This window comes from Dermacentor andersoni, chromosome 8 (genome assembly GCF_023375885.2).
Source record: "Dermacentor andersoni chromosome 8, qqDerAnde1_hic_scaffold, whole genome shotgun sequence".
NCBI lineage: Eukaryota > Metazoa > Arthropoda > Arachnida > Ixodida > Ixodidae > Dermacentor > Dermacentor andersoni.
Window position 1 is genome coordinate 116,269,369 of NC_092821.1, and position 20,219 is coordinate 116,289,587.

The 20,219-nt window shown below is 44.0% G+C and overlaps 1 protein-coding gene across 1 annotated transcript in view; it reads right to left on the reverse strand.

Annotated features, from left to right (window-relative positions):
- Nucleotides 1–361: 361 nt before the first annotated feature.
- LOC126529442 (fatty acid synthase-like) overlaps nt 362–20,219 on the reverse strand; it is a 28,811-nt gene continuing 8,953 nt past the window's right edge. The window contains exons 8-13 of the mRNA XM_072284118.1: nt 19,985–20,095; nt 18,085–18,269; nt 10,452–10,805; nt 8,534–8,777; nt 5,144–5,383; nt 362–682 (exon numbers count right to left, since the gene is read on the reverse strand). Of these exons, the coding sequence (XP_072140219.1) occupies nt 495–682; nt 5,144–5,383; nt 8,534–8,777; nt 10,452–10,805; nt 18,085–18,269; nt 19,985–20,095 (1,322 nt within the window). The 3' untranslated portion in view covers nt 362–494. The remainder of the gene's footprint in view (nt 683–5,143; nt 5,384–8,533; nt 8,778–10,451; nt 10,806–18,084; nt 18,270–19,984; nt 20,096–20,219) is intronic.

The window sequence follows — 20,219 nt, forward strand, 5'->3', positions numbered from 1 at the left end:
CCGTGCCACGCAATAGTTTGTGGGCGAGTGCATGCGACGCGTGGTGCAGGAAAATGCGGCCCTATATAAAACCGCTACACACGTCACGGTCGTAGGCAACGGTGACGTGACCGCGCCAACGACGATAACTGTAACATGGCGCGATGACAGGATTAGGTGAGTCATCGAGCATACTGGACGATGTCCTGTTTTGGAGAGAAAGCGAGAAAGTGTTCTTTCCAGTTAACTTTTCGTGGCAAGAAAACGCGATTATGATGTTAGGCAAAGCAAAATGCTAACTGCGAAATATGCCACGAAAAGTAAATTACCTGTGCGCTTGACAGCAATTGCTGTAAAGCGAAGCCAAGAAAAGGACTGAGGCAACAGTTTCACACATTTTATTTGAAAATATTACGAATTTAACCGTGGTGGCGCAGAAAAGACTTTTTAGTCAACTCATCTCACTCTCGAAAGAAAGGACGAAAGAATAAGAAGTTGTCGCATTCACGTGAAGTTTAATTTGCACGTGGTTCTTTGCTCATCTCTCGCAATCCATTGAGGGTCAGCGTGCGTATTCCATGCACGGACAGAGCCAGGCCGGTGTATTTCTCGATGACTGTTAGTGCCTGGACGCCCATTACAGAGTCTAAGCCCAACTCGCCGAGATTGGTGTTATGATTCAGCTTCGACGAATCTTGAAAGCCTGCGGGAATAACGTGGGATGATGAAACTCAACGTGCGAACAATGTGGTTGAAAATCGCGACGAATGAAACTGAAGTACGCCTTTACAGTAACCGTGCATTCGCGGAACTCGAGTGCATGTACGTCGGTGCTCGTTGCCATATTGAAGTACTTGTCGAGTGCGGAGTTATATATGAGAAATATTTATAAAAATACGACTGCTGCAGTGTGTGAGGCAAGCTTCTATAGCAATAAAAAGCAGGAAAGTCGCTATCTGGCATCCTTGCACACGGAAGAGAGTGTCTGGTTTAGGAACAAGCTTCACTACAGGAGCTTCTGTATGAACACAAGGGAAATGAGAAATCCTTGCACTCACAATCTGTTGTAGAAAATGTGATAATGTTTGTTGCATATAACGAGAGGTAAAATCTACCATCGGTACGGAGCCAATTTATGATTTGACCATCAATGTTTTGGGTTGTTTGCAAAAGTAATATTGCAGGAAAACAAAAAGAAATTAGGAACAATGTGGCATCAGTCGCACAACTACGTAACTTGGGGAAGAAACTATATCACAGTTGTTTAAGCTACACCTAATAAGAAAGACACCTAAAGCAGAAAAAAATTATGTATGATGACTCCAGTGAACTGTAATGTTAATTTTTGTAGTAGGAGTTCTAAAAGGTCTTTATAGATATTGCAAAATGTTTGCGTAAGGAGTGCACTTATATGTCACCTTTATCAGCTTCAGATGGTCAAACAAAGGCAATCTACAGAATTCTGATACCTGTTTTTCTTGTTTCAAATTTGTACTCTGTGCTTCACTTGTATTATCTTACAGATTATATGCAATTTTGTAGAAACTACAAGGTACCCGATCCAACTTCTCAAATTCGAAGGCTTCAGCTTTGGTCTATTATTGCATTGAATTACATTAATATACGTTCACCAGCTGTCGAATGAAAGCATTCCGCGTTTCACGTTTATTCGAAACAGGACATTAGAGTTGGCCGCAATCTAGAGCTTCCTCAACCTTTCCTTGACCAACCACTGGTTTCATATGTTAAGTAGTGTTTGTGGCGGCTGATAATCTCTTGCAATATCTTTTTTTGTTTTTGTTTTTCGGGTAGTTTTTTTATGTATAAACATTTACCTATGAGTGCAGCACTGGGTTCTAGAGCATTGTCTTGGCTTGCCCTATGCTCTTCCGGTTATCCGTACCTCGCACTGACACAGCGAATGATGAGTGAAATCACAGTTAAAGAGCGCAGCGAGACATCGAAATGTTTACACCCCAATAGAAAAACACCAGAGATTCGTCTTCTGAAATGCGGCGCACACGAATTTCTTCTTTAGTAATTTATTGCGCCACAGTTTTGCACGGCAGCTGTCGGATGTTCTTTTGAATCTGCGAAGTTTTCTCTATATTTATATTGGAAAGCCAAAATTTTATTATGGTGCTAGACTTAAACAAAATGCGAATGGCATTGGTTAATACGGCACTTCTCGTGCTTTTTCGCATGTCGTCATCTGTGTGATATTCTGCTAATCTTTACCGTATTTTTCTGTCGTACCCCATTGTTAGATTCCATCTCATTTTTGATTTAGACACTAGCTTGCCCGCATAAACGTGACCGACAAGCCCCTATCTAATATATATATGCTTTCAGAAAAAATAACAATAGCTTGTTTGTTTCGCGCCTAGTATAACACATTGACATATATGTCAATGTCAGTGCCATCGCGAACATTCAACAATTAGTACTGTTAGCTATGCGCGGGTGAACGTAGTGTACCGGACTTCTGCAGAAAAAGTTTGAAATTATGCTTATGGTAGCCAGAAGTCTGGCTGCTTGAAGCTTCATCGAAAAGCGCCAGGTGCAACCAGCCTATTAATGACCTGCAACAAGCGAAGTTTATTCGACGAGGTGCAATTAAAGAAGTTGAACAAATGTCGTACGGAGAGGAGTCATCTTTTAATTGGCATAAAAATTCTCTCGGAAAATGTTTCATTCAAGATTTCCTTCCCTGAGGTTTCACTTCCACTGAATCTAGTGGTCAGTCGTTGAAATCATATTCTAGCAAAGACAGGTTGCGTGTTATGCTCTAGAAAGTGATGGTGCAGGGGAAGCTAGGTTTCCTGAATGGCTCGGGGAGCAACGCTGCAGGGTGCCGTGTAAAATATTCACCGCTAGTCGTTGGTGACACACGCTAATTTACAGGTGTGCTCAGACGACGGGGGCGATCATTTCTGTTCCTACGATTACGCTCCACTACAGACGCTTGATTCTTGTGTCCCCCCCGGTGTTTATGAATCACTTGGAATTCACCCTTCCAGACCATCTTCAGAGCTGAAGACGCTTGGCTCATGGCAGTGTGCGTCGTTAGGTCAGAAACTAAATAGAGTGTCACTGGAGGTCCTCAAATCAACAATTCCCCGCGACCGCTTATCGACTCTGTATGCACCCTCGCGTGGGCGTGCAAATGTGGCTATTACTTTTCCTTAAAGGGAGACTAAAGCGAAACAATAAATCAGTTTAGACTAATGAAGCATTGTTTGAGAACCCTGCAGGCAGTCATTTCAAAAAAATAGTTTGATTATTAGATGAGAAAATAAAGGTCTAAGTATCAGTATTTGAATTTCGCGGCAAAACCCCAGCGCCGGTACGTCAGCGTGACGTCAGGGATTCCAAAGTATGTTTTCGCATTTGGGCCGGGTTGGCTGAATAAAGGCTCCCGAAACATGCCATGTTTATTATTTGGTTCCTTTAGAACACAATGTAGTCAATCTGTACCGCTATATATAATTAGTAGGCCCTAGAAGATGCCATCAAAATCCAAGACGTCACAGCCCCCAGGTGCGGGAACTTAAGTAGGCGTCGCCACCCGTATTTCGTTCTTGCGCTTTTTCTGGCTAACCAAACGTCTTATTGCTGTAAGAGTGGTGTTTTTGGTGTTGTGGAACAGTAATTTACTGATGCAGAAGAAATCATTTTTCACTTTAGTGTCCCTTTAAAGGGCAACTGCGGCGATTTTTCATGATCCACTGATATTAAAAAAATTGAATATATGTTCTCTTTTGCACTCTGATTATCTGTACCAAAATATATGGCTGCAAGTCATTTAGTTTTCCCGAAAATGAATTTAAAGAATGGGTTGCGTTCCCGACACGTGACTTTCTGCTGGCCAACAGGTGGTTGCGACGTCAGAGACTACACCCCACTGTCTTTGAGATCATCGCTTAAATCGCCGCTGTCTAGTTTGGAAACTCTGTAAAATCTCCCTGCGCTGTCAGGAGACATCATCAGCTTCGCTTCTTTGACGTTAGCATCACGTGTACTGCGTGTTTAGAACGCGTTCTTTGTGTTTACAGTATGTTAGTGTAGGAGTTGACGTCATTGACTCATCGGGACGTCACACGAAGCAGCTACCCGTTTCGGTTTCGGTATGTCGTTTATTGGTTATTTAAAATTATTTATAACTTTCTAAGCAAATTGAACCACCCTACCGGTGACAGGACTGTAAATGCCATTTGAAAATGACAGTATCCTAATATGGTCAAAAAACGCCGGAGTTGCCCTTTAATCTTTTGCCCGCGTCCAGGGTAACACATTAGACGTGCATCTCATTACCCTCCCGGCCCCCTGCATGGTTTTTTATCTTCGATTGCTCCCAACCAAACACACCCACGATCGAAATCAGGTGGTCCAGGGGTTCTGCGAAAAAAAATAACATTCGGAATTTCTTCGACGTCTTGGCATGTAAAATGAAATAAGAGATTTAATGCAGTTGAGACGTGGCGCTTCAAAACATCGCGGGGTAATTGTCAGCTGGAAGCTGCAAATTAGCCTTTCTTTTTTTCTTAGAGCCCCTGGTGCGCACACTTGGGATCATGAGTGTGCGTATCAAATCTATTCTTGGCATAGGGATGTACTAATGGGTCATTCTACGTCCTTCTTGATTTCACAAACGGTTACCCAAAACATTCAATGATTGTACCGAGTGCAAAAAAAAACTGAGTTATGACAATTAATTCTGGGGAAATGCGCAAGGCTTATGCGACACTTCGGCCACAAACACAATTCTTTATATTCAGTGAGCAACGAGTAATACATTGTTTTAACGTCGTGTTAACATGCACAAGGCTCCTGGTTAGTTTGGATGGTCGAGTAAGCACCACGGAGATATTGGTGAGGAGTTCAGTGCCTGGATCAGGACAACATTTTCTTCAGCTGCAAATATTTCTTTGTGACCCGCTTAGTGTCTTCTTTAGTGCGACCATTTTAGTCTGAATGGCTGTCCCTCATTTTTTATTAAACTAGGTTACGTTGGCCCATCTCAACTTCGAAGTTAGCTAACGGAGACGTTTAGCGATGACTGGCCAGGATCATCGTAATGAGCGCAAACATGCCATGTGCAGGGACACCAATTTTTTTCTTCTATATTGCATTCGAACAAAGCATAATGGTTCAAGCCTCTCACCGAGAATTCGCGCCACCGAGTCAACCAGCGGGTTCTTTTCTGGTTTCTTCTCTGAACTTGAAGTGACTTCAGCCTTGACCAAGCTGGAGAATACGGGGTGGTTTTGGTTGAGGAACTTCTCCACGACCGCCAAGGCGGACTTAATATACTGGGGCTGTGTTGCCTCGAATTCCGCTTCCTGGGTCGGGGCTTCGCGGGCGAGGCCAGCCTCATCGATGGCGCCCCATTGGATGACCACCCCTAAAAAGGACAATTGAGTAGACAGAAAGAGGGGGAGAATAAGCCTTGCTCTTTTCACGCGTCACATCATACGCTGCCCGAGTCGCTCTTGTGCTTTAGCAGTTACGCTCAGTCGTGATGACTGCGTTTCTGTATTATGGTTGAATGAGAAAATGCGTCTTTACGCATCAAAATATTCCAGAATCATACAACGACGTGGCAATATTTCAAAATTCTCAAAATTCAGCATTTCTTTTCCTGATTTTTTTTTTAGAAAGACACACACAACCAAACTGGACGTCGCACACCAGGGTGTGTGTCTAGTATTCAAGGCGAAGCTTCATAAGCGCGACCAGATGCCTCGTTTGGGTCTGATGGGCACTCCAATTTCAGCAAAGTTCGAATGTAGCAGAGTCCCTTGGCGCGTATCAGTTATTTATATCAGCAATCATATCAGTACCAGCAATTTATAAAGACTAGCTATAAGTAAGAGAAATTGCTTACATTGAGCTCGACGTCGCATATATATGGCAGGGCTTTTTTTCGCTCGCACAATAAGATAGATCGAACGTACGAAAGCATGAAAATTTCCCGCCGCAAAGGAGTTCAGCCTAACGTGTAGACAAACTTGGTAGCCTTTTCTATTTCGCTAAGACAGAAAAGCCTATTTGACTCGTTAGACCACTCCCTTATCCCACTTTCCCTGAACAAGTCACGCGGTCGTGCAACTTCAAAAGGCGGACTGGCGTACAGCAAACACGGAAACATGGTTTCAGGTTTTGTTGTTTAATGACTGCACACAGGTGGTAAGACAGGCTAGATTAGTACCGGTTATCCCATTCGTTACGTAGTTGCGAAATTGTGGCTACCCTTTCATTGATAAACATGCACACGCATAACGCATTGAGAAACATACTAAGTCTACAAAAATGAAACAAATGTGCACAAGACAAAACAACAACAAGGCAAAAGAAGCGATTCTTATGCATCAGCGTTAGGTAAAAGTGTTTATGTTCACCGTGTAATAAATAGGCTAATTTGCCCATCACACACAAATGGTATTTTCAGGTAGTCACGACATCAAATACCTAATACGCGCAGAGTTAATAATAATCCACAAAACAAGCCAAATTACATTGAAATCGGTCTATAAAGAAATCTTGTAGGCGTGTCAGTATGTTTAGCGGGGAATGAGCCGGGACTTTGTAATGCAAAAGTTACGTCGGTCCGTGTGACTTCACTTATTCCGAAAATGAAATGACTGTTGATGGTACTTTGTAGACTTGATGAAAAAGTGGTCCACAGAAGCTTCTGGTATGTCATGGTAGGTGCAATTGGAGGTCGTATTCTTTTCCACGCAGCACAAAAAGTGAGGTGTGTAAGGCACGTCCAGTCACAAAAGGAGCAGAAGGGCATTTAAGATACGGTCTACTTTGACGTTTAGAGAAAAGTGATGAGTAGGGCCTACTCGATACAGCAATGACGGCTGAATTTTCTAGTTAACTAATTCTTCAGACAATCTCAATATCTTCAGATCTATAGTGTCCATAGAACGTTTTTGGCGTCAAATTCAGCGAGATTAATTGAATCATCAGACTAATCACAGTCGAGAAGTGAGCATCAGGTGCCAGTCGGTAAACTACCCATTTGGGAGTTATACCACTGTAACTATGAATCCACTGAAAGTGAACTTGATGGTTGAGAAATGAAACGAGTCAGTTTGCAAGAGACGGCATACGACAGCTAGCAGGAGTCAGCATAAAGGCAATATTCACTCAATGGCTTCAGTGCCGCTTTCGAGGCAAAATATATTGCCCAAACTGTTACCTGATTTGTTATCGGATATGTATTTTGTAGCTTGAGGGATACGAAACAATTCTGCCGATGTAGAAGACGTCTCGCGAGTCAAACGATGAGTCATACTTTGATTGTGCGTTGGGACGTAAACGACAGACTTGGAGCGACTCTCTGCTCTAGATCAAAGGGAAAATACAAGGCTGTTGCTGTCTTACTATGGACTCACGCGAAGGAGTGTCAAGAATTTAGCTTCTTCTGGATGGGTTATTCCTTTATGAATTCCTTGAAAAGCCACAGTAGCAAAAAGTATGGTCAGATGTTCCAGAAATAATCAACTAGTGATGGGAGCACAGTACGTCACTTAGCACTACAGTCATTTGAAATATGATATGATATGAAATTGGATATGAATGTCGTGTTGCGTTTTTAGCCTAATTAAATTTTGTGGAGCTTCATTGACACTGAACACTTCATTGACACAGACATTGAGCATATTGTTCGCTGGCCTCAAGTATAAGAAGGCTGCTAAATCTTGACCGAAGCAATCCACGGCGTATTCTGGTAGTTTGAGCAATTAGGCTATTATTTGATGAGAAGACTCGAATATATCATGAATTATAGTAAATTGTTCGGTACTTGTTCTGAAGCAAACAAGAAACTTGTAAACTAGGTATATTGATATTCCAACTGACGTGGGCAACAAATCTCATAGTTGAATATCAAGGCATAGAAAAGTAAACGGGTTCAAAGCACTGCTTTGTGGCACAACCTGGCTTCATTCACAATGGGTGTTATAATCACTGCTTGTCTTCATGAATACACTTATCTCAAAGAGTAAATCAGAAGCCACAGAGCATGCGACCTTTCACTGCTAGACTGTAAAAAGGATGTATCACCTATATGTGGCTTCACATCTAGGATATTAGAAGTCAATCGCTTTTGGATATCGTAAGAAAAGTGGGATTTTATCTATCGGGCACAACCCTATTATGAATTTATTTGCTGTCTGTGACATGAAATAGCATCCTAGAAGCTAATTACGAAATGTAGTCGCTGATTTGATTGTAGCACCCCCACTCTTTGAATTATAATACAGAACGTCGGCTGTAAAACCGCATGGAATAAGTCAGGGTGGATAAACACACCATTAACATACACATTTTTTCAAGCAAGATGCGCGTGTATTCAACGGTTATGTGGAAGTTAATTCCTTGCTTTCGTCGCATGACGACACGAGACATATATTTATTCATGACATTGACGACAATTTTTCTATAAGCGGCTTCAAACACTAGACACATGAAAAAAATTTTCTTGCATACTTCAACCCCTAAAGTGAGTCTCCTTAAACATCGTAAGACGGCGTCGACTTACCGGGGAACCCGTCCGCCACGCGGCGTTCACACAAGCGCTCCAACGTGGAGTCGACGTAACCGGATAACGTCCTCCCCGAAGTCCCACGACCAGAATAGACTGAGGAGAAGATGACAAAGTGGTCTAGATACGGGCACAATTTTCGGGAATTCTCGTCCAGATGCCGCATGCCCTCGGCTTTGGTCTTGTAGTCGGTTTGGTAGACCTCAGTCGCGTGATCGGCTACCCAGCCGTCTTCATGGCACTGTACGGAAAAGAAAGTTTTTTCATGATTACTCCTCCAATGCCTGGCAAAAAATGAGCATTTCTGAGGCGAGTTTGCGAACAAAGAAGGCTTTGACAGATCGGTAAGATAGCAATCCGCCTCGTGAAATATCAATGAATTATCGCGAGAATTTTCTGTGATTAGCGTCCATGATACAGCAGCAGCAGCAGCAACAACGAAGTCGCCTAAATCAAGTGATTAGTATTGAAATCAGCAGGCCTCCCTAAGCTTAGGGGCACTATAGTGATTTAAGGAACGATTCCATCATCGCCGAGCTTTCATCACTTGGCGTCACTTTTTGAACCATTTAAGTATTGTCATGAATACACTACCTGAATGCGGTTCGTGCAATTCTTAATCCATGAGACCTGCTAGTGTTTGTGAGCTAAGTAAGCATTTCTTGAAATCTACTGAAATAATTCTGAATCTCAATCTGTAAAGGCACGTTTCCAACAATCGTTCCACATGCTTTGCCCCTCATTCGCCGAGTAACCTTTCAAAGCAGCATCATATCCGATGTAATTCTTTACAGCGATGCATGATTCTTCGCAGCGTCCCATACACGTTCCTGACGCAGGTATGAGGAAAGTAAATTGCACGACACTATTATCTTCCCCAACTCATCGTATTTTTTTAATGCGGGAGATTACTTTGTAACAGAACGTATATTACACGTTCGCTTTCCTAAAGTAGTTGCGGCGTTGTTGTCGAGACGCTCTCTTTTAGCCCATGGTCGTCGACTCGGTATGACCCGCTACTTCTTGCGATATTATCCTTCACGTTACACTGTGCGCCATGTCTGCCTACGTTGTGCGTTGTGTTTCGTTTGTTTGTGAGGAATTTTACGCAGAGATAGCAATTGGGAGCCTACGTGTGTTTCTTAATTACCGATTTTCTTTCTAGTAAATCACAGGCACCTGTCGTTCCTGGTGATCATGAAGGACTTTCGCAGGGACAGAAGCTCTGCTGCCATTGAAGGGAACCCAATATCCACTCTACTCTCGCCAAGCAGGCGTTGACAGAATATTTTGGTTAAAAAAAGACACAAGCATAAATTCGGAAAGAACGGGCCTGCTATGAGACACGTCGTATTGGCGGGCTACTCGTTAATTTTGACTAACAGGCGTTCTTTCCTGTAAACGTAAATATCAATAAATGCGCGAACATTTCGGAATGCCGCCAGACCAAAATATGGGCACCAGGCTCAGAACCGAATCTGCGGCCTGGCGCTCGGCGTGGAGGACGCATTAAGCTACTTAGCTACAACGGTAGGTAAGCGGCCGGGCAGCCTTTTTGGGCAGACTAGTGGATTACTTCCAGTGCAATGAATATTGGGACAAAATCACATAGGGGTCATCTTTACGTCCCAGGCCGCGGACAAGACGGCTCGTGCAAATGATCAACGCGAGGATTATATCATCCAAAGAACTTCAGGCAACACTTGCTCGTTGTGTCCAAGACAAGCGTTGTAACAACTTCGAAGGGAATGAGCTGATTCGTTGGTCTTTTGAACACACTTATAAGCGTCGTTATGCGTAACGCAGCCTTCCGGCTTTGCATTGCAGAAGGAGTTACGGGCACAAAGAAGACACTGCAGGAAAAATGGCCACCTGCAGCGGATGGCGTGGGTTGCCAAAAATGATTGTGGCTCACCACAGAAATGTTGAAGATGCCGCCAATAGGACCCATTGCTTCGGCTTCCTTGATAATCTGCAAAGCACCGCGCGGAATCGACACGTCGGCTTCGCTGACGACTACCGAGGCGCCGGCTGTCTGCCACCGATGCAGGCAGAGACGTTGGTACCCCGTAAACGTTCGGTGACTTGCGGTGAGAAGAAGATTCCGGCAGCCTCGACTGACCATCCAGTCCACAAACTCCAGAGCGAAGCTGTTCACTTCTCCGACGATGACGTAAGCCTTGTGCCTGTAGAAGTACGTGCGGGTGATGGCTTCTACTGTGAAGGGTGGATTGCCGTCATTGGCTTCCTGGCATTTGTCTGGTCGAACCTGCACGAATTAGCCACACATCTGATTTTGAGAGATATAGCAAGGGAGAGAGAGACAGAGAAGGAAGACAGGAAGGTTAACCAGACTGGTCAGGACGATGCGCAGAGTTTGTCGCCGAAAGGTAACGCGGAGGCCAAATTTTTAATGCATTGATTTCCCTGGCGTTTTCCCCCACTTTGCTTGGACGGCATTATCACCGGTATGATCATGTGAACTAGGCCGATGCCGAGACACTGTAATCAAAGCTGGGCCAATCGCGCAGACAGTGCGATCAAAGGTTATGACTCGGCTGGCCGGTCCTGACACCATTGCGCTACATGTGTGTCGTCGTAATGGTTTGAATGTAGTTCGTAACGTCGGCCGCTCCTGCAGGCAAGGCAGCTCCACAATGCCCGCACCCGACACACCGAGCATAGCAACAGCCATACAGCTAACGAATACGGGTCCGCAGCAGCAATATATCTCAGCATGTCTACAGAGAAGCTATCGCTTACGAAGAAGGTTCAGCCCTGGGGCTGCTGTATAAATGAATGGGAAGGAAGAAATCTGTTTTTCTCTACAACCACTGCAACAAATTTGATGAGGTTTGTTTCACTTAAACAAAGATGTCCAATGACTGCACCTAGCACAATTCTTTTGTTTAAGCCGTCAGTTCTTCAAGAAAAAAATTGATAAAAATTCAATAAGTGCAATTAAACAAAACGTTCGTTTGCAACTCTGTCGCTCGCCAATGAAAAAAAAACGACAACACAATTCTGTAATCCCCCGCAGGGGCGTCTGCGTCAGCAGGCGTTTGGTGTGTTGCGACACCACGTACCCGAGCACACGAGGGTGGGACCCTCCCGCGTGTAGCCGTGCGCGTCTTAGCCGTGTCTGGGGAAACGGGGATCCTGGAGGTTGAGCCGATACTGGGTGTTTGGACCTTTAAGGCCCCCCGGCGGAGGCAACACACCTCTTTGGCCTCTGCTTCACATAGACGGCACCCCCGGACTGACCCACCCGGGGGAAATCGGCAGTTGCCTCTTCCTGTCCCCCTCTCCACTCTTCGTCTTTCTCTCTCACTTTGAATCTTTCCTGTCTTCTACTCACTTCAGTTTACTTCTCATTTTCCAGGCAGCAAGGGTTAACCGTGTGTATCTACCCAACCTTGGGTACATATATTAGGTTATAGCGGCGTTGTATAGCTGACGCATACAGGTATGTTCCTAACCTCGTAGCGTCCCCTTGTTGGGCTCGGTGGTGGGTGGCTACCATCGCCGCTGAATATTCCAAGAATACATGGCAAATGCATTCCCACTCCTTGCAGATCGTCCTATCAAAAGAGGGCGCACCGAAGCAATTTTTGATTTCACTTTGAAAACCAGCGCAGAAACGTTCCCACGCTACCATGTGATCCACAGTGAAGGATCTCTGCCAATGAGAAAACTATCGCCATTCCTAATAGCAAAATGCCTAGTTGAAAAAATCGGAAAGCAATACAAAGCTTCAAAGATGTCAAGTGGGGACCTCCTCCTTGAACTCAAAACCAAAGACCAAGTTGCAAAGCTCGCTGATCTAACCAGTGTCGGTAACATCAAAATCACAATCTCAGCACACCGTTCTCTCAACACAAGCAGAGGTGTAATATCAGAAGAAGATTTCTTAAACCTAAGCGATGAAGAACTCCTAGAAGGTTTCCAAGAACAAAATGTAATCAAAGTTCAAAGAATAACTCTCCGAAGAAATGATGAACAAATCCCGACCAAACACGTTATACTTACCTTTGGTACCAGTATTGTACCTACTACACTTGATGCAGGCTATCTAAAGATCAACGTAAGACCGTATATCCCAAACCCGAGGCGGTGTTTCAAGTGCCAGAGATTCGGACATGCATCGCAATCATGCAGAGGTAAATCGACATGTGCAAAGTGTAGTGCCAATGACCATCAGTCGGAAAACTGTAATGCTGCTCCACACTGTACAAACTGCAAAGGAGATCATCCAGCATATTCACGATCTTGCCCCTGCTGGAAGAAAGAGAAAGAGATAATTGCACTTACAGTGAAAGAGAAGATTTCCTTTTATAAAGCAAGAAAGAAACTAGCACACTTACCTCAAACAACCTACGCCAGTGCGGTGCGACAGGGGACAGCACCGCAGTGGTCTCAGGAGTCTACAGGGACCGCAGTCAGTGGCCCAGTAGTAACTCCATCCGTCCCCTTGGTGGCAGCAGCCAGTCCTGCTCCATCATCATCATCATCACAGACTGGCCTGCAGACCCCGGTTCCACAGGGCCCCAGGCTAAATCGAACTCCCAGGCCTGAGACGCGCGTCTCAGCGCCTGGTTCTCGATCATCCAGCGCCTCGGAGAAGGTTATGGATGTCGACACCAAAACTCCGGCGTCATCGACGCCAAAACATCAGCGCTCTCTGGAGTGCACTAAGAAAGACAAGCTCACAATAACTACGCGAACAAAGGGACCGGTAACCTGAACGGTTACCGTTCTTCCAATAGCACATTCCGACTAACAAATGTCACCTACAGTTACTTAGTACATATATGTAAATTACCATTCTCAATTCTGCCACTATGGCTTCTATAGTGCATTGGAATTGTAGAGGACTGATTCGCAATTTAGGTGACATTAAGGACATAATAAATAACTTTTCGCCAATCGCATTTTGCCTACAGGAAACAAACTTAGGCCCTAAACACAGTCAATTCCTTAGAGGTTTCACCGTTGTCCGAAAGGACCGCGAATGTTCCAACCGGTTGTCAGGTGGAGTGGCTATAGTCGTGCAGGGCGGCACTCCCACCCGAAATGTCCCATTAAATACATCTTTAGAGGCCGTAGCTGTCACCATTCTATCCTACAAAACAATCACCATTTGCTCACTATATATCCCACCCCACACACATTTTACTATCAAAGACTTAGAAAATCTAACAGAACAGTTACCGGAGCCATTTGTCTTGGTAGGAGATTTTAACGCTCATTGTACTCTTTGGGGCAGTGTCAAAACTGACCAAAGGGGGCAACTCGTTGAAGATTTTATCCTGTCAAATAATATTTGTCTTTTAAACTCAGGTGCGCCAACGTACTTCTCACCGACTTCTCGCACATTTAGTTGTTTAGATTTAGCTTTTTGTTCACCCTCTCTTTTTACTGATTTTAAATGGGAAGCTCTCGACACGTCATATAGTAGCGACCACTTACCCGCACTCATCAAACACCTATCATCACCACAAACCCTACTAACTAGACCACGCCGATGGAAATTACAGCTCGCTGACTGGCAGGTTTTTATGCAGAACGCGAAACTGGAAAATGTCTTTTCGCCAGAGCTCAGTATTGATGATCTTAATAAAAAAATCACTGAAATTATAATCACAGCGGCAGAAAAGGCGATACCGCAGTCTTCCGGTATTGTCCGCAAAAAGCTAAATCCTTGGTGGACAAATGAATGTACTAAAGCCAAAAAAGAACAAAATAAGGCCTGGGGAATCCTACGAAGGTACCCCACTTATACCAATCTTCTAAATTTCAAACAGGCCAAAGCCAAAGCACGATATATTCGACGAAATGCAGAAAAATTATCATGGCAAAAATACATATCTTCAATCAATAGTACAGTGACATCAAAACGAATGTGGGACCAGGTGAGGAAATTTAGAGGAGAGTACTCATCATACACTATACCACTACTTACATGTCCAGGCACACAAACAACACTACAGGACCAGGCCAACTTATTAGGTGAACACTTTCATAACATATCCAGCTCAGCAAACTATTCAAATACATTTTTAAAATATAAAGAATCGGCTGAGAAAGAGAGGCTGCCTACCACTGGGGCTTCAGCTGAAATGTACAATAAACCCCTCACAATACATGAATTGAACAGAGTTCTCTCTGCGGGTAAAAAAACGGCAACAGGTCTTGACCGTGTGCACTACACAATGCTGGCACACCTATCCCAAGCGTCAGTAGGGGCACTCCTTAAATTTTTCAATAATATAAGGGAGTCTGGGGTAATGCCCACAGATTGGAAAAAAGCGGTAGTAGTACCTTTTCTAAAACCTGGTAAACCCGCTACATCCTCTAGCAGCTACAGACCCATTGCACTAACAAGCTGTCTAGCCAAATCTTATGAGAGCATTATAAACATAAGACTCACATTCATCCTAGAAACAAGAAACCTAATAGAAAAACACCAGTGCGGATACAAAAAAGGCTGTTCCACCACTGACCATCTCGTGCGACTAGAGCATGAAATACGTGACGCGTTTCTTCACAAGCAATACTGCCTCGCGGTTTTCTTTGATTTTGAAAAGGCATATGATACCACATGGCGATACGGAATTTTGAGAGACCTGGCTGACATGGGAATTCGCGGAAGAATGCTGAATTGTCTATGCGATTTCATGTCAAACCGAACATTTCAAGTACGTCTCGGCACAATACTCTCGCGCACATTCACACAAGAAAATGGCGTTCCACAAGGTTGCATTCTGAGCACAACGCTCTTCATAGTCAAAATGAACTCTGTGAATAAGATCATCCCATCATCTGTTATGCACTCAATATATGTCGACGATTTGCAAATGGCTTGCCGCGCCTCAAGCCTACCCACCTGTGAACGACAACTACAAATAACGATAAATAATCTTACACAATGGGCTAACAAAAATGGTTTCCGGTTCTCAACACACAAAACTGTTACAGTTCTCTTTTCCCAGAAGCGAGGGTTACACTGTACTCCAGGTCTCGCATTGCATGGTATAACGCTACCGGTCAAAGAACACCATAAATTTCTAGGCGTAACGTTTGACACTAAACTGAACTTCCTGGCCCACATTAACGCAACCAAAATTAAAGCAAATAAAGCACTAAATATCCTCAAGGTTTTATCACATAAGCACTGGGGATCTGACCGTACATGTCTGCTACGTATACACCGATCCCTTGTACGTAGCATCCTCGACTACGGTAGTGTAGTTTATGGTGCAGCTAGGCAGTCCTACATTAAGCGACTTGATCCAGTTCACAATCTTGGCCTACGACTGGCGAGCGGTGCCTACAGGACATCGCCTGTACAAAGTTTATACGTTGACGCTAATGAGCCTTCATTACAGCACCGCAGAGCACAACTTACACTTTGGTATGTACTAAGAATTCGGTCATCGCCACAACATATATGCTACAACATCGTAACACAGTGCCAATCACGAATACACTACACAAATAAACCAAACATGATTCGGCCACTCATCTTAAGACACGAACAATACTGTCAGACTTATGATATCCCTCCTGAAGCCCTGCAGGTTGCCGAAAGGCCACCAAGATTGCCCCCATGGTGCAATTTTACACAGCTGTGTGACTGGACGTTAACACATATAAAGAAAAAAGACATTCCACAAGAGCACATAATACAAGAGTTCCTAGCTATCCAAGAAAAATATAAAAATTACACAGAATTTTACACTGACGGCTCTAAAACACAAGAATACGTAGGTGTCGGGATCGTAACAAAAAATTGGGAAAATAGCATTCGCATAAATAATTTTTCTTCAGTCTTTACCGCCGAAGTTTATGCGATTTGGATGGCAGTTAAGAAAATCACTTCCGACAGGCAGAAGAATGCTATTATTTATACCGACGCGTTAAGTGCCCTAAGAGCCCTTAACTTAAACTCCGCGTCTGAACCCCTGCTTGGCGATATCTTAAACATAGTGTTTAACAAGAAATACGAAGGAACCATACGATTCTGCTGGGTCACAAGCCATGTTGGGATAGCAGGGAATGAAGCTGCAGATAGAAGCGCATCCATGGCAGCGCACAAAAGCATCACACACATAACACTTCCATACAAAGACAGCATCAGAGTGGTTCGTAAGGCCCTAGCACCAAAATGGCAACAAGAATGGAACTCGTGCGTAAATAACAAGTTACATATAACTAAACCCCTGCTTCACGAGTGGAAATCATGTACTCACCAAGAACGGTTCTATGAGGTAATGTTATGTCGACTTCGAATTGGACACACGCATCTAACACACAATTTTTTACTTCGAAACGAAAGTCCACCAACATGCGAGAAATGTCACGAAACACTCACAGTAACCCACATCATTATATCATGCCCACACACTGAAACACAGAGACGGAAACATTTCAAAAATTTGTGTCACTTACATATACCTCTGCACCCTGCCTTAATATTGGGCGATGACCCACTAGTGTCATTCACTAACCTGTTCCAGTTTTTAGGTGAAACCGATTATCTACATCGACTTTAAGGTAACACAGCTATAACTACCTTAACATTGGATCTTATACTGTCCTGTGACTGGCGCAGCATGGCCTTGGTCGCTTTTGCGCCATTAAACCCGAATTAACTAACTAACAATTCTGTAATCTGCGCCTAATAATTCATCTAAAACGGACAAAATTGATGTGTTATACATTGCTCTGCAACACACCACTAGTAGGTAAGTAGGATAGTCGCAGAACCTTTGCGAACATTCATACAAATTTGCGGAAGTTGTAAATTTATGTAGGAAATTTGGCCACTCAAGGTGACTCACACGCAGGTTACGGAACCGCCATATCTTTTTTTTGTGTGTGACACGTAGATATACATGTATATTTGGTGATTTTATTCTGTTTAACTTGCGGAATGCCGAGAATTGTAAATTATTTCAGGCCATAGATCAAAACATCGTCTGGTACATTCACTCGGATCAAACTTTATTTCTCAAATGCAACGAATTTCGTTCTCATTGATCCAGGGGTTTCATAAAAGCGTCTCTGCGTTCTACATACACTCAAAGAGGCGATATCAGAGTTGGCCCTGAGCTAAAGGTGCCTCATAACACTGACAACCATCCTGCGATGATTTCTGACCAATTATTTCCAACCGCGTCTTCTCCTATATTATTATTACATTTGCCGGCTTGCTACGTCAAGAATCAACTAGGCACAACCCAGCATTCGTTTCTGACTATTGGTATTCAGCGCGTGCGAAAAACAAGTATTGTAAGGATGTGTATATCAAAAGACAAACTAGGCGACGAAGACGCACGACACTGTCACTGAAACATATACGAGTAGCTCCCGTTTCAGCCGCTGTGATGGAAAATGAAAATATTAGATTCTAATAAGTGTTGAGAGCACTAGACATAATAGCTACACGTTTTGGAGGACATATCGCGGAAGCCCTTTCGCCACGCGTCCGTATTGAACTGCAAAAAGGCTGTGACAAGCCTAAGGAGGACTTGAAATCCAATTACCTGAAGTACAACTTTGCTGGCGTTCGCTTCGGAGGCTTCCAACGTGAATGCATCCATAGCCTGGCATCGCGGAAACACTGTAGCAGGCAAGGGCCTCACAGCACCCGATGCGATTCCTCCACGCAGTAGTTCGGCGACTCGCCGCTTGTCCTCCGCTGCGCTGGTGTCGTTCAAGGACAGGAAATCTGTTGGAACGGCGCTGACGTTGACGACGTTGTGCTTCGGGGGACAGTTCCTCGCGTGGGCGATGCGAGGTTGTGCCAACGGCATCAGTAACGAGGTGTCGGCCGGTCGACGTCAGACAGTGAGCGATGGCTTTATTGCTGGCACCGGGAAGAGTGCCGAAGACGAGTTCCACACCTAAAGAACGAACGAAACAAAAATATGAAGGTGCTGAAGATAGTGAACTTAAAGGACAGTTGGAAATAAAACAAACAAACAATGAGACGTCTGGATGACAGTTGATATATTCACGGAACCTTAGCTAAAACCTAAAGGTCAAACTAAAGCTGCACAACATACAGGGAGCAGCAAATGAATCGACACCCAATACGAGCAAAATGAAACTGAGAAATCGCGTACGGAGGAAAGGGGCGAAATGCAGCGAGAGATAATAAAGCGAAACAAAATATTGCCCCACATTAGTACAAGAACAAGAACAGTAGCGAAAAAAATATGCAGTAATTAATGAAGTATCTTAAGACAGAACACTTTGGCAATGGAGATGTCTACTGAATGACAAGGTGCCTAGTAGTTCTTCACACAAACGACATTTGCGCGACAGAATAGCGGTGAATTTGGTGCCCTGTTCCTTGGCAAAAGAGGGCAGGTGGAAAGCTTGAAGCTCAACGAAAACCACAATTTCTATGTAAACCTGCTTTTGGTTTTTGTTCACATTCGTATCCATGATCGTAATTGCATTTACTGATTCTAGCTTTTCACTGGGATTAGTATTCTCAGGATACTTCGCGCAGTTACCGGCATCCATCCATCCATCCATCCATCCACCGACCCACCCACCCACCTGTCTGTCCGTCCGTCCGTCCGTCAGGCCAACTTGGGTCTGACGCGTGTGTGCGCGCTGCTCGTTTTATCGCGTTGTGCTGGACCCAATAAAAGTTTATTCACTCACTCACTCACTCACTCACTCACTCACTCACTTTTGTCACAAGGTACGCGCCACCGATCAACGAACATAATGGACGCCAACTTTGGTCACTTGGCTGCGCTATGCTTATGTGCTGCTGTTCAATGACTAAGATATCCTTTAAGATTTCTCTGGGGCAGGGCATAATTGAATCAGCGTCATATACGTTCAGTCTAAGCTAAATATGTATATTCAGGCATGCGCCACACACGGACTTCGCAGCGGCCCCGTTAGATGGCGCAACATGTCCTGAGGTGAGCGCGACACATGGGGCCGGCTGCATACAGGTCCCGCGCATGACGCGTTTTGCTGGTGGGAATATGGTGTGTCGCTACACTACTTCAATGCTAATCGAATTAACCTCGACATTCATTTTTGAAATTGATTATGCCGGAATTACGGAGATTTGAACTTCACTGCGGGTGAATACGACGAATATTTAGAAAAGCTTGACAAGACTAAACAATTTAGACGCCGGGGCGTTGCTTATGAAAGAACGAATCACAAATAATTTGATTATCTTTTGTATGGTCTACATCTGTAAACGTTTTTGTAATACTAGCAGGTACATTCACAAAGACAAGATGTGTTTCAGAAATGGCGCTATCACGCGATAAGTCATCTCTTAGCAAAATTCAGCATTATAGGCGGATGACACATATATTGCCATTGAACGCTTGTGAAATGTCTGATGCGTGTATTATGTGTGTTCAGAAGCGTGATTTCCATAAGCCACGACATTCAGCCACTCACCTTTATCTTTGGTCAGTTCAAGGATGTATTCTTCTAAGCAAAGGCTGTTGTAGTGCCTGTCTTGAAGTTGTGGGAAGCGGTTCTTAATGAAGTGCCGCTCTTTTGTCGAACCTGTTCGTCACGAGAAGAAGGTAAAACCAGTTGAAGCCACGAGCATTAAAGCTCTTCTACCTTATATAACCAGCACACTTTGACTGAGCAGGGCGAAACAGAACTTTGTTTTCACCATGCGTTC